The 13,382-nt window shown below is 51.5% G+C and overlaps 1 protein-coding gene across 1 annotated transcript; it reads right to left on the minus strand.

Annotated features, from left to right (window-relative positions):
* Positions 1-5,491: 5,491 nt before the first annotated feature.
* Positions 5,492-10,585, minus strand: rhoub (ras homolog family member Ub). Its single transcript, XM_084466668.1, has 3 exons — positions 10,227-10,585; positions 7,086-7,144; positions 5,492-5,953 (listed from the first exon to the last, which is right to left on the minus strand). Exons 1-3 carry the CDS (start codon positions 10,420-10,422, stop codon positions 5,498-5,500), a joined length of 711 nt encoding a protein of 236 aa, XP_084322794.1. The 5' UTR covers positions 10,423-10,585; the 3' UTR covers positions 5,492-5,497.
* Between the last annotated feature and the right edge of the window lie 2,797 nt (positions 10,586-13,382).

Below are 13,382 nucleotides of genomic sequence, written 5' to 3' on the forward strand. Positions count from 1 at the left end.
CAGAGCTGAGGCAGTGAGCCAATCAGAATCAAGCATATTGGATGAGGAGAGGAGAAACACTGGCATTGGCCAGCGTCAGGTCATTATATAGTACACACACACACACACACACACACACACACACACACACACACACACACACACACACACACACACACACACACACACACACACACACACACACACACACACACACACACACACACAGCCCTTATCAGTTCCAGATGAGGATCAAAGCGGCAGCACATCACTCAGGGCCTCAGCTCAGATAAGAGCGCTGATTGGAGCGTTCTGCAGACCGACCAAGCGGAGAGAGAGAAGAAGGCAGAAGGAGCGGACGGACAAAGGAAAGAGAGACGCGCCAACAATGGCCTCCATAGAGACGTGAGGTCACTCCGCTGAATGTAGCGCAGGCTCCACACAAAGAACAATACACGCTCCACGCCGGCCAATCAGACGGGCCCCGTGGACGAGCGGGCTCCCGCTGTCAGCCAATCAAATGAGGGGTGGATGACATCAGATGCGGAGCGGGGGGGGGGAACAGGATCTACCGGTCGCCCGGTGGGGGACTTTAAGAGGCGGTGAGCGGCCTTGAAGACGAGCGGCAACGCTGAACCAGACCGGGAGCGCTCTCTGCTCCCGGACTCCAGTTTCACTCCCCAAATACCCCGGGGTAGGGCTGGGGGGCAGAGCGGTTCATACCGGGTAGGGCTGGGGGGGCAGAGCGGTTCATAGCAGGTAGGGCTGGGGGGCAGAGCGGTTCATACCGGGTAGGGCTGGGGGGGCAGAGCGGTTCATAGCGGGTAGGGCTGGGGGGGCAGAGCGGTTAGCGCTGAGCAGTTAGTTCTGCCCAGATTGCAGTTTGGCAGCAAACACCGAAACCTAAGTGCAGTGAAGAGCGCTGGAGGAGCACCGCAAACAGAGGCACACCGCACACCGCACACCGCACACTGCACACTGCACACTGCACACTGCACACTGCAGAACCCAACACGTCTCAGAGTCAGGCCGTCTGAACCCAACACGCCAGCATGATGCTCACTTCGGCTGCTTGCACGCCGCCGCGCGCCAACTCGCCAGCCTCCGTTCATTTCAAAGAGGGGAGGGCGGTCACAACCACGGCGGTTGGACCAGGAAGCGGTTGCCGGCCACGTGATCGCTCAGCACAGATTTTGCCCTACCGCTCAGCTTTCCCCCCCCGTGTTGAAACTTTCGGCGTCAGCTGCCGTGCGGAACCCTCCGGCAGTGAGGCGGTTATCAGGGCGGTTGGCGCGCGGCGTTGTAACATATTTCAGCCATAATATTCTCCCATAGCCACAATACTGAATAAACATAACATAAGCAGGCACAACCAGCTGATCATACATAGATGAAGGGGGCGGGCTTTTAAAGCCACAGAACACGCCCACCTACCTGCCTATTTAACTCGGACTCCGCCATTTTAGAATCAGAATCTCTTGGGCGGCGTATCGATTAGATGTAAAGCTTAGAGACGCTCCACGCGTGTTATATACGATCCCTCTCCTTTTGTTTCATAGACGATAGACAATAGACCAATAACCTTAACCAAATAAAGTGAGTTAAAAGCGATCCTGTCTCGGCGGCCTTTCCTGGACTAAAATATCATAACAGCGTTGTGAAAGCAGCTTTAGATTTACGTCCAGCAGACGCTTTTATCCAAAGCGACTCACAGTAAGGATGTTCACTTGATGATGTTTAGGCGAGCGCTCCTCTCCTAACCCTACCTGCAGCGTTCTGCCGGGGGTTTGAACTCACAAAGAACCCCCTTATCACTCACTGGCTCACCACGGGGTTAATCATTGCGGAGAGGTTGTCAATGGAGAGGAGTTTCTATTACGGAGGAGTTTCTATTGTGGAGCAGAAGATAAGGAACACAATCTGGGTGACTTTCGTCACTTCACCGCTCTGAGAACAGAGCGGGTGAGCCGTTAACCTCACTGATCTGAGCCATAAAGAGAGTTACAAGAGCACCGTCTCACGCCAGGATTACATCACGTCCTGAGCTCGGCCAGGCATGACCGGGCACGTCCCCCGACACGCAGCCACTGAACGGCGGTACGAACCAGGTGAGCTGAGTGGAGACGCTACCTGCAGAGCATGAGGACACACAGGGTTACAGAGGTGGGCTAGGGGCCCGGGGGATTAGCTCCATTAGCCTAACCGGACTGGACAGAACCGCCGGGGGCGGGGGGGGGGGGGGGTGTTCACATCAACTCATTAACCTCCATCTCATCAGGGGACCCCCCGCTGGAACGACCCCCTGCTAAGCTCACATCCACTGGGAGCCACAGCTCAGAATGAACCTGATGGTCCTTAGGGCTGAGGGCCAACCAGAGGCCGTAGGGCTGAGGGCCAACCAGAGGCCTTAGGGCTGAGGGCCAACCAGAGGCCTTAGGGCTGAGGGCCAACCAGAGGCCTTAGGGCTGAGGGCCAACCAGAGGCCGTAGGGCTGAGGGCCAACCAGAGGCCTTAGGGCTGAGGGCCAACCAGAGGCTGTAGGGCTGAGGGCCAACCAGAGGCCGTAGGGCTGAGGGCCAACCAGAGGCCTTAGGGCTGAGGGCCAACCAGAGGCCTTAGGGCCAACCAGAGGCACGATGAGATACCATAGAGTATACAGTATAGAATAATGTGGATATCTTATGGCTAATATAATAAAAAGGTCATCTTACCTTGACTTGTGCTACTCTGCGTTATAAATCATCTGTTGTCCACACAACCTGCAAAAGGTCTTCAAACGATGATCAAGTCCTTATGTATATATATATATGATTATATATATAAGAGGTTATATATATATAACCTCTCAGACCGCCCAGAACTCTCCTTCACAATAAGAGTCCGACGGCCACCACGGTCGGGTCGTTTAATGGTCAACACCCGTTGTTGCCTACTTCCGTTGTGTTCTTTTGCACGTATGCTTTGTGTTTGGTTTCCATTAATGTTTTTATTCCGATTCCGCAAAGAGTTTTGGATACGCGTTCCGTTCGCCACGTCTTGGTGATCACGTGATGGCCTGCGATCGCTTTGTTGCGTTTCCAGATTGCTCCGAATAAAAAAGAGTTGATTATGATCTATATGGCCTCATGCATGTTCACATTAATCAGTGAGAAATAAGAAGCATAATATTGTTGACTCTAGAAACGCTTTAGTCCGGTTCTCCTCTGAGAGGCGGACTGTGAGCAGAACCACCCTCACAACGTTCTGCTGATTACACACGCCAGTAAACAATGAGGGCTTAAAACAGAAGCTGCAAGCTTGTGTAATGACCGTTCATTTAGTGTAATTCAGTGCAGATCATCTCTTCCACCCCGCTGCATGTCTGACTCAGACCAGACGCAACGTGTGCAGAATGATCTGCTGAAAGTCTACAGTCACACAGTTTGTGAAACAAGGGACAATAGAAGTGGTCCTTACTGCTGTTTATGTCTTTATTTTATTTGTTTCTCAGAAACAACGGCCACTGAACCCGTGAAGACGGATTTATCCCAGAACCTGGAGTACCGGAGACCTAGACTGGACACCAGCAATTGTCCACTTTGGGCTCTTACTAAAATAAGAGGCTTAGAGAGCAGACTACAGTCCGGGTCTGGTGAGGAGACCACAGTCTGGTGATGAGACCACAGTCTGGTGAGGAGACCACAGTCTGGTGATGAGACCACAGTCTGGTGATGAGACCACAGTCTGGTGATGAGACCACAATCCGGGTCTTGTGATGAGAATACAGTCTTTATCTTAATGCTCTACAACTTTACGTAATTGCTCACATTTAGTGAATGATTGCCCCTCGCAATAAAAGTGGTGCAAAACACAAGGCACCAGTAGCACCAATTAAACCAGTACAAACTACTTCCTCAATCCCACAGCAGGAAACAGACAGCTTCTAGATTGCTCTGCACACACATTTACCCGCTGATTACCTTTGACCTCTGATCTGAGCATGTGACCCGCGCAGTCAAGAGGTCATGTGACCGTCCAGATTCTCATGGTCACTGCAATGCAACGCCCCCCCTCCCCCCTCCAGTAAGACTCCAGTCCTGTGTTATAGTTCACATTTTATTTAGTAGCTCTTCAATAAAGCTTTACAAAACACCAGTCACACCAGTCACACCAGTGGAAACATGAGCTCATTGAGGAGCATCAGAGTAGGACAACGTGATGACAGACCTCACACACTGCTGGGGATCAGAGGCTGAGTGAGGGAGTGAGGGAGTGAGGGGGTGAGTATGTGTGTGTGTGTGTGTGTGTGTGAGTGTGTGAGTGTTTGTATGTGTGTGTGTGTGTGTGTGTGTGTGAGTTTGCGCGCCCAAAGTAATCAGATAAATAAGGAGAGCTGAGGGGCTTCTGAAAAATGAGAAGCAAATGTAGGATCCGTCTCCGGCGACCTCACCTCGTTGGCCGCGGGGTTTCAGAGAGGTGCGTGCATCGGACTGGCCTGGGTGTTTACTGGGTGGAGAGCAGAGCCTCAGAGTGGTCTGTGGCCCCCCCCCCACCCCCCACTGGGCGGCCCCCGATCCAGGGGACAGCTGGATCAACACTCAGAAGTGTGACCGGCCAGCCTGAACGTCGCTCTGACCCCGAGGTCGGCTGGTTCAAACACACGGACGGACAGGGCAGCCATGACACCTCCTCAGAGGATTCATCGTCATTGTGCTTCAGAACAGGAGAGCCAAACCGATCGGCAGGAAGAGTATCCCTCTCTCGAATACATCTATATACACACACACACACACACAGGTATATATCTATATCTATATCTATATTCCTATCTGCCTGTTTGTAACCCAGGGAGGGAGAACTTGATGAATCTCATTCCATTTTGAATTCCACATCAGAATACAATACGGAAAATTTGAAATCACTGACATCATTGACACACAACGTTTCTGCGATTATTGAGGCAACAAAGTGAAGCTTTGGTTGATTTGAATATGATTTGTGCATCTTTCAAAGTAAAGGGACTTTAGCCTAGTTTGTATCCGGCTCTCTTACAAAGTATTAATCTCAGATTTTTTTATTCTGCGGTAATCAATAATATATAAAATTCAATCTATTAAGAGAGGCAGGACAGAATTACAGTAAGGAGCACATACAACTTATATATTTAGTTAAGAAAGGTGTCATATTTGGCAAATCTAAGTGAGGGAGTATACTTTGAGTACAAACAATGGAAGACCCAACGAGTCCCGCGGACTCTCCCGGCTGCCGAACCCACGCGCCGAGGAGGGGCTCTGGGTTCACGAGACCGCCGGACCTGCTCAGAGCCGTTCATAAAGTCAGAGCTCTGACCGCCTCCAGCGACAAGTCGATTCAGACGAGGGCTCCGTTGATTTGGAAATCAGCTAAATCACACGGGAGGTGTTTCCACCTCCCTCAAGGTCCTCTCGAGTTCTGTCACGGTTCAGGATCCCACGGGGCGGGGGGGGAGGGGGGGGGGGGGCGTCCCTCCCTCCCTCCACCCCCCCCCCGTCGCTCGCCCCTACTGCACGCACACGTACTTCTTCCACCACGACTTGGACAGCATCCGCATCTTGTCGGCCGTGCTGCGCACCTTCCTGTCCCGGCGCGTGCGGCGGTCCGCCTGCCTCATCGCCACGGCGATGGCGGCGTCAAACACCTCCTTCAGGTTCTTCTGGGTCAGCGCCGAGCACTCCACGTAGCCCACGGCGCCCACCTTGTCCGCCAGCGCCCGGGCGTCCTGCTCCGGGACCGGGCGCTCGCGGCGCCGCGCCAGCTCGATCAGCACCTTGACGTCCTGCCGCAGGTCGCACTGCGTGCCCACCAGCAGCAGCGGCGTCAGCGGGCAGCGGCGCCGCACCTCGGGCACCCACTTCTCCCACACGTTCTGGAAGGAGGCGGGGCTGACCACGCTGAAGCACAGCAGCAGCGCGTCCGTGCGGCTGTAGCAGAAGTGACGCAGCTTGTCGAACTCGTCCTGAGGGGGGGAGGGGAGGGGGGGGGGGAGAGAGAGAGAGAGGGAGAGAGGGTGAGAAGGGGAGAGGGTGAGCAGAGCTGCAGGGAGGAGTGCTGGAGGGGTGAATGCCTGAGTGATCGCGTGAGTGAGGGATTCAGTGATTGGAGTGAATGGAGGACTGAGTGGCCATGGCCACTTTGGATCTGTGATGCTATCGACCCCCCCATCCTCGTCACTCAAACCAACAGAGCCACAGGGAATCAAACCCTCGGCCTCATTTGCCCACACAGATAAACACTGTGTCGTGATGCAGAGAGGGGAATGATGATCGTCTGACATCAAAGCCTCTTGTGCTCCCTTGTTTAGAGGCCGTCCGGCCGTCTGATCTAGACGATCACCACGCTGGAGCCGGCCCTGCCTCACCCCCGGAGTACACACACTAGGACCGGCTGAACCCCCACACACACCGCCTGCTCTCTGCTTTAACGCTTTCCAGACCGCAAACAAAGACGTCCGCACGTCCTGCCCTCCTCCTGACTCTCTGTGAGTCACCCAGAGCGTTTTAACAGGAAAACACCGGGTAGAATCCTAACTCACTGATAAATGAAGTGAGTTGTTGCAGTTTAAGTGGTTTGTTACTTTGGAGTCCAGATTACAGATGGCTGGGGAATGACGCACGTCTATCTGCTGTAAACATTCATACACCGAGGAGGGGGCTGGGGTCAGCTGGTACTGTTTAACCTCTCTCTCTCTCTCTCGTCTCTCTCGCTCACTGTCATTCTCTCTCTCTCTCTCTCTCGCTCGCTAGAGAGCAAGAGTGAGAGAGAGTCAACTCCTCTTCTTGGCAAGTTCTTTGGCACATGTTCCCTCTTGTGAAAGTGCGTCAGTCCTGAAAGAGCTGGCCAACATTTACCTGCTGCCCATATTCACCCCAGCACGTCTGTCTGTCCCTCTTTGTGTGTGTGTGTGTGTGTGTGTGTGTGTGTGTGTGTGTGTGTGTGTGTGTGTGTGTCGGTCCTTGTGTGTGTGTGTGTGTGTGTGTGTCGGTCCTTGTGTGTGTGTGTGTGTGTGTGTGTGTGTGTGTGTGTGTGTGTGTGTGTGTGTGTGTGTGTGCGTGTGCATGCGTGTGTGTGTGTGTGTGTGTGCACTTTACCTGTCCTGCAGTGTCACACAGCTGTAGTCTGACTGGGGTTCCGTCCACCTGAACTACAGCTGAGAGAGAGAGAGAGAGAGAGAGAGAGAGAGAGAGAGAGAGAGAGAGAGAGAGAGAGAGAGAGAGAGAGAGAGAGAGTTTTAACAACGTTAAGAAAGAAACAAAGTAGCAGCTGTCACCAGGAATGCAACCACTTCCACCTGACATTTAGACAGATAAACACACACACGCACACGCGCACACGCACACACACACACACACACACACACACACACACACACACACACACACACATCAGGAGCCTCTGGAATAACCAGTGCCAGCCAGTTGGACACAGAGCCCCCCTGGGCTCCACTCTGCCGGTCCAGCACTCTGCCCCCCCGCCCCCCCCCCGCCCCCCCCCTGCCCCCCTGCCCTCCCAGTCGTTTCACCAGTTACAGGAAACTCTCACTTGGGCTTCTACAAGCTCCGCCCCCTCCTGGCCTGACAGAGAGAAAAGTCTCTCTCTCTGTCCTCCAACCGGGGTCTCTGTCTCTCTCTCTCTCTCTCTCTGTATGTCTCTCTATCTCTCTCTCTCTCTCTCTCTCTCTCTCTCTCTCTCTCTCTCTCTCTCTCTCTCTCTCTCTCTCTCTCGGTCTGTCTCTCTCTGTCTGTCTCTCTCCAGAATGGGATGGTGGGGGCCCCTACGAAGCGAAGAGCCTCCATGGCGGGGGGGCACATGGAAGCGTTTTACAGAACCCCAGGGGGCCCTGATCAAAGAGAGAGAGAGAGAGAGAGAAAATGAGAAGAAAGCTCTCTCTCCTTTCTTCTTCTGTCTCTCTTAGTTTGTAACTTGAGATGTGACCCCCCCCCCCCCCCCCCCCCCCCCCCGCCACCTGCAGCCCGCTGCGTCACTGCCCACCAATCAGCTCACAGAACAGAATCATGACATCATCACCAGAGAAGAAGACAATCTGGGCCTCAGAGCAGCAGATGTGGAGATGGGGGATGGGGGGGGGGGCGGGTCAAGCTGACAACAATACACAGAGCTGTGCAACTCTAAACCCTGAGGGGCCCCTATCGCTCTACTGTAGCACCATGGGGCCCCTAAAGCTCTACTCTAGCCCCATGGGGCCCCTATAGCTCTACTGTATAGTAGAGGGCCCCTATCGCTCTACTGTAGCCCCATGGGGCCCCTATAGCTCTACTGTATAGTAGAGGGGCCCTATCACTCTACTCTAGCACCATGGGGCCCCTATTGCTCCACTGTAGCACCATGGGGCCCCTATAGCTCCACTGTAGCACCATGGGGCCCCTATTGCTCCACTGTAGCACCATGGGGCCCCTATAGCTCTACTGTAGCACCATGGGGCCCCTATAGCTCTACTGTAGCACCATGGGGCCCCTATAGCTCTACTGTAGCACCATGGGGCCCCTATAGCTCCACTGTAGCACCATGGGGCCCCTATTGCTCCACTGTAGCACCATGGGGCCCCTATAGCTCTACTGTAGCCCCAGGTTTTTCTTGATTCTCATGACACTATTACTGAGATTGAACAGAGAGACAGTTTTCCTGAGATAGTTCTGGATATTGGTTTCCCATTGTCGAGGTCCTCTCTGTTTTCTCAGATCAGGAACCAAGAAAGGTTCCAGAGTTTCCGTGCTTCCAAGGCGGCCTTGATCGCGACACAATGATCCGTTTGAAAAGGTGTCTCCACTTTCCGATGATGTCAGTACAGTCAGGTGCTGTTATCGCCTGCAGGGTCTGTCTCCTAGCCTCACTCCCTCGCTCCTTAAGGCTCCTAGCCTCACTCCCTCGTTCCTTAAGGCTCCTGGCCTCACTCCCTCTCTCCTTAAGGATCCTAGCCTCGCTCCCTCCCTCCCTCTGTCTCCTAGCCTCACTCCCTCCCTCCTTAAGGCTCCTAGCCTCACTCCCTCGCTCCTTAAGGCTCCTGGCCTCACTCCCTCTCTCCTTAAGGCTCCTAGCCTCGCTCCCTCCCTCCCTCTGTCTCCTAGCCTCTCTCCCTCTCTCCTTAAGGCTCCTGGCCTCACTCTCACTGTCTCCTAGCCTCACTCCCTCTGTCTCCTAGCCTCACTCCCTCCCTCCCTCTGTCTCATAGCCTCACTCCCTCCCTCTTTAAGGCTCCTAGCCTCACTCCCTCCCTCCCTCCCTCTGTCTCCTAGCCTCACTCCCTCCCTCCCTCTGTCTCATAGCCTCACTCCCTCCCTCCCTCTGTCTCATAGCCTCACTCCCTCCCTCCTTAAGGCTCCTAGCCTCACTCCCTCCCTCCCTCTGTCTCCTAGCCTCACTCCCTCCCTCCCTCTGTCTCCTAGCCTCACTCCCTCCCTCCCTCTGTCTCATAGCCTCACTCCCTCCCTCCCTCTGTCTCATAGCCTCACTCCCTCCCTCCCTCTGTCTCATAGCCTCACTCCCTCCCTCCCTCTGTCTCATAGCCTCACTCCCTCTCTCCTTAAGGCTGTTTACAGTGAGGTAGTCCAAGCAGCAGCAGGCAGGTGGATCGTTTATGAGAACTAATACAAACTCTGACAAATGAGCGGAGCTATAAACAGAACTATGTCTGGAGCGGGACAACGCGGTGGGGGGCCCCGGGGACAGCACACGGTGGGGGCCCTGGGAAATAACGCATGGTGGGGGGCCCCTGGGGACAGCACACCCTGGGGGCCCCCGGGGACAGGGCACGGTGGGGCCCCCTGGGGACAGCGCACGATGGGGCCCCGGGGACAGCGCACAGGAACCGGGGGGACAGATCGTGGTGGGGGCCCCTGGGGGACAGCGCACGGTGCGGTGCGCGGTTCCCCAGCCGTGAAGCGTTACAAACAGTTTCACATTTTCCCCAAACTAACGTCCACATTTATATGGAGATAGTTCTGAAGTTCTTTAATGAATGCTGGCCGAACTATCGCTTCTATTGTACCGTTTGTTTCTGATCAGTGTCTTGGTGTATATATATATTATTCCATAGTAGTAAAACATACATTATTCAATAGTAGTAAAACATACATTATTCCATAGTAGTAAAACATACATTATTCCATAGTAGTAAAACATACATTATTCCATAGTAGTAAAATATACATTATTCCATAGTAAAACATACATTATGCCATAGCAGTAATAACCCGGTCCCTCATCATCCTCACCTGAGAAGTCGTCGAAAGCCGTCGGGACGTATCTGGTGGGGTATCCGTTGGTGGTGTAGCTGACCACCAGGCTGGTTTTGCCAACCGCTCCATCACCGAGTAGGACGCACTTAAGGAGCCGTTCCTGGGGCCCCGGGCGGGGGGCCGGGGGGTGGTGGGGGGGCACCGGGGGGGGCATCGCCTTGCCGTAATCCATCGGGTCCTAAAGAGTCGCATTCAGATCAATCCTCCGGAGCCTTCACCTCGCTCCCCTCCGTGGGGTAGGTGAAGGACGCACCATGTGGACCGCTCTCCCTGCTCTACCGACGGGATCTGAACTTTCACGGAGTTTGGAAGTTGGCGTAGTCCTCCCGGAGCCGTGCACGCGCCTCGCCCTCCCGTTGCGGTTCAGCATCGCCGCGCTTTTAAACCTGGAGGCGTGGCCTAATGCCTCAACGTGACAGATGACGTTTGACCTCTCCTCCCGTCCAATGGGCGGCGGGCAGAGCTCTGACTCCTCCCCGGGTGATGACAGCATGAATCTCTTCATTTTGGATGATGACCTCCCGTTCCATGATCCTCTGGATTGAGTTTGAATAAACTGCTGCTGAAGCTGCGAATCAGCTCTATTGCTGCAGAGACCGAGGCTATACAACACATTAAAACAGCTCTACTGCTGCAGACACAGAGGCTATACAACACACTAAAACAGTTTTACTGCTGCAGAGAGGCTACACAAAACACACTAAAAACAGCTCTACTGCTGCAGAGACCGAGGCTATACAACACACTAAAACAGCTCTACTGCTGCAGAGAGGCTACACAACAACACACTAAAAACAGCTCTACTGCTACAGAGACCGAGGCTATACAAAACACTAAAACAACCACTGGGTTTCCAAAGGTCGGGAAGATTACAGCATGAGCTATTTATCAACTGTGAGTTAAGTATTGCATGAGTCACAGGTCTAGTCTGGTTTTGCTGATCAGGAGTAACACCTAAACGGGACGCCCATCGTCAACATTTAAAGAGCTGACCAGTAAACTAAACTGGGACTCATTTTAATACCAGAACGAACCAGGCAGGTTAACATTTGTAGGATGATCCATCACGATAAATCAACATTGAGTTCACTGACTCTTTGCACTTAGGGTCTCTAGGCTGTCATTTTCCAATCACCCAAGTTTTAAGTTAATGCGACGTATTCTAATAGTAGTCTAATCCTAAACTAGATGCCCTTCAGTAAAGTGTTAAACAGGCCTTTTTTGCCCCCTTGTGTCGAACTGAGGAACTACCATCGACTTCACATGTTTGGTTGTTTTCTTCCTTTTCGGTGTTTTAAATCCAGATACAATTTAAAATGTGTGAAAATAAAATGTGTCCATAAAAAATATAATTCATTTAAAAAACAATCAAGTGGTCGCTGGATGATCAATAAAGGAGTTTGCATCATCGTATTTTCCTTCAAAATGTTTATTTTATTTTATTTTATTGGTTTCCAAGATATCCGTTTTCTATTATTGCTAGATTAAAAATCGATATCATGTCCAGAATACACAATGTTCCCAAGAAACAAAAAGCAAAACCTACGTTATGATGAATCAGAACCAGGACGGAGTGAATAATCCTCAGGAGACATGACGTCACCCGCCTGGGTGAACACGACCCCAACTCTACAACAGATCCTATCAGTCACAAATTAAACCTCACATTCAGATTTATTTCATCAGAATAAATGTGTAAGCAGAGTTGTAAACAAACGCTTGTCTATTTACTGCACAGGAGTCGTCATTTTGTAACTAGCTAAATCAGTGGCCTTTAATGGGAGAAACGAATCCAAAGAGAAGGCAAAGAAGATATTTAAGAAGGATGAAAAATAGAATAGTTACAGACTTTAAAGAAGAAATAATTCTAATCAAATAAAAATCTGAGGAGGACGATCTAATTCACCCCAAGCTCCATCCTGCTGCATTATTCTGCATTATTCCTATTAGATTAAGTACTTGCATATTGGAGGAAGTATAAAGTGTATCTGTTGAAGCCTGTGTATCGTGTTGGACTGGACTAGTATATCTTATATCTCAACCGGCGTATTGGGCCCTACATTAGGTTTGTGTCTTATGTTACATTAGGTCTGTGTCCTCTGTTACATTAGGGTTGTGTCCTCTGTTACATTAGGTCTGTGTCCTCTGTTACATTAGGTCTGTGTCTTCTGTTACATTAGGTCTGTGTCCTCTGTTACATTAGGGTTGTGTCCTCTGTTACATTAGGGTTGTGTCCTCTGTTACATTAGGGTTGTGTCCTCTGTTACATTAGGTCTGTGTCCTCTGTTACATTAGGTCTGTGTCTTCTGTTACATTAGGTCTGTGTCCTCTGTTACATTAGGGTTGTGTCCTCTGTTACATTAGGTCTGTGTCCTCTGTTACATTAGGTCTGTGTCTTCTGTTACATTAGGTCTGTGTCCTCTGTTACATTAGGGTTGTGTCCTCTGTTACATTAGGTCTGTGTCTTCTGTTACATTAGGTCGGTGTCCTCTGTTACATTAGGGTTGTGTCTTCTGTTACATTAGGTCTGTCTCTTCTGTTACATTAGGGTTGTGTCCTCTGTTACATTAGGGTTGTGTCCTCTGTTACATTAGGGTTGTGTCCTCTGTTACATTAGGGTTGTGTCCTCTGTTACATTAGGTCTGTGTCCTCTGTTACATTAGGTCTGTGTCTTCTGTTACATTAGGTCTGTGTCCTCTGTTACATTAGGGTTGTGTCCTCTGTTACATTAGGTCTGTGTCCTCTGTTACATTAGGGTTGTGTCCTCTGTTACATTAGGTCTGTGTCCTCTGTTACATTAGGGTTGTGTCTTCTGTTACATTAGGTCTGTGTCTTATGTTACATTAGGTCTGTGTCCTCTGTTACATTAGGTCTGTGTCTTCTGTTACATTAGGTCTGTGTCCTCTGTTACATTAGGTCTGTGTCTTCTGTTACATTAGGTCTGTGTCCTCTGTTACATTAGGTCTGTGTCTTCTGTTACATTAGGTCTGTGTCCTCTGTTACATTAGGTCTGTGTCTTCTGTTACATTAGGTCTGTCTCTTCTGTTACATTAGGGTTGTGTCCTCTGTTACATTAGGGTTGTGTCCTCTGTTACATTAGGGTTGTGTCTTACATTAGGGTTGTGTCTTCTG

The sequence above is a fragment of the Micromesistius poutassou genome (genome assembly GCF_964030765.1).
Source record: "Micromesistius poutassou genome assembly, chromosome: 4".
Taxonomy (NCBI): domain Eukaryota; kingdom Metazoa; phylum Chordata; class Actinopteri; order Gadiformes; family Gadidae; genus Micromesistius; species Micromesistius poutassou.

What these genes read in the sequence shown, in the direction of transcription:
- rhoub (XM_084466668.1), bottom strand. Translation starts at nt 10,422, where the DNA reads ATGGATTACGGCAAGGCGATGCCCCCCCCGGTGCCCCCCCACCACCCC. An exon ending in GGCTTTCGACGACTTCTCAG is followed by an intron (nt 7,145 to 10,226) that starts GTGAGGATGATG and finishes TCTCTCTCTCAG; the next exon opens with CTGTAGTTCAGGTGGACGGA. An exon ending in TGTGTGACACTGCAGGACAG is followed by an intron (nt 5,954 to 7,085) that starts GTAAAGTGCACA and finishes TCCCCCCCTCAG; the next exon opens with GACGAGTTCGACAAGCTGCG.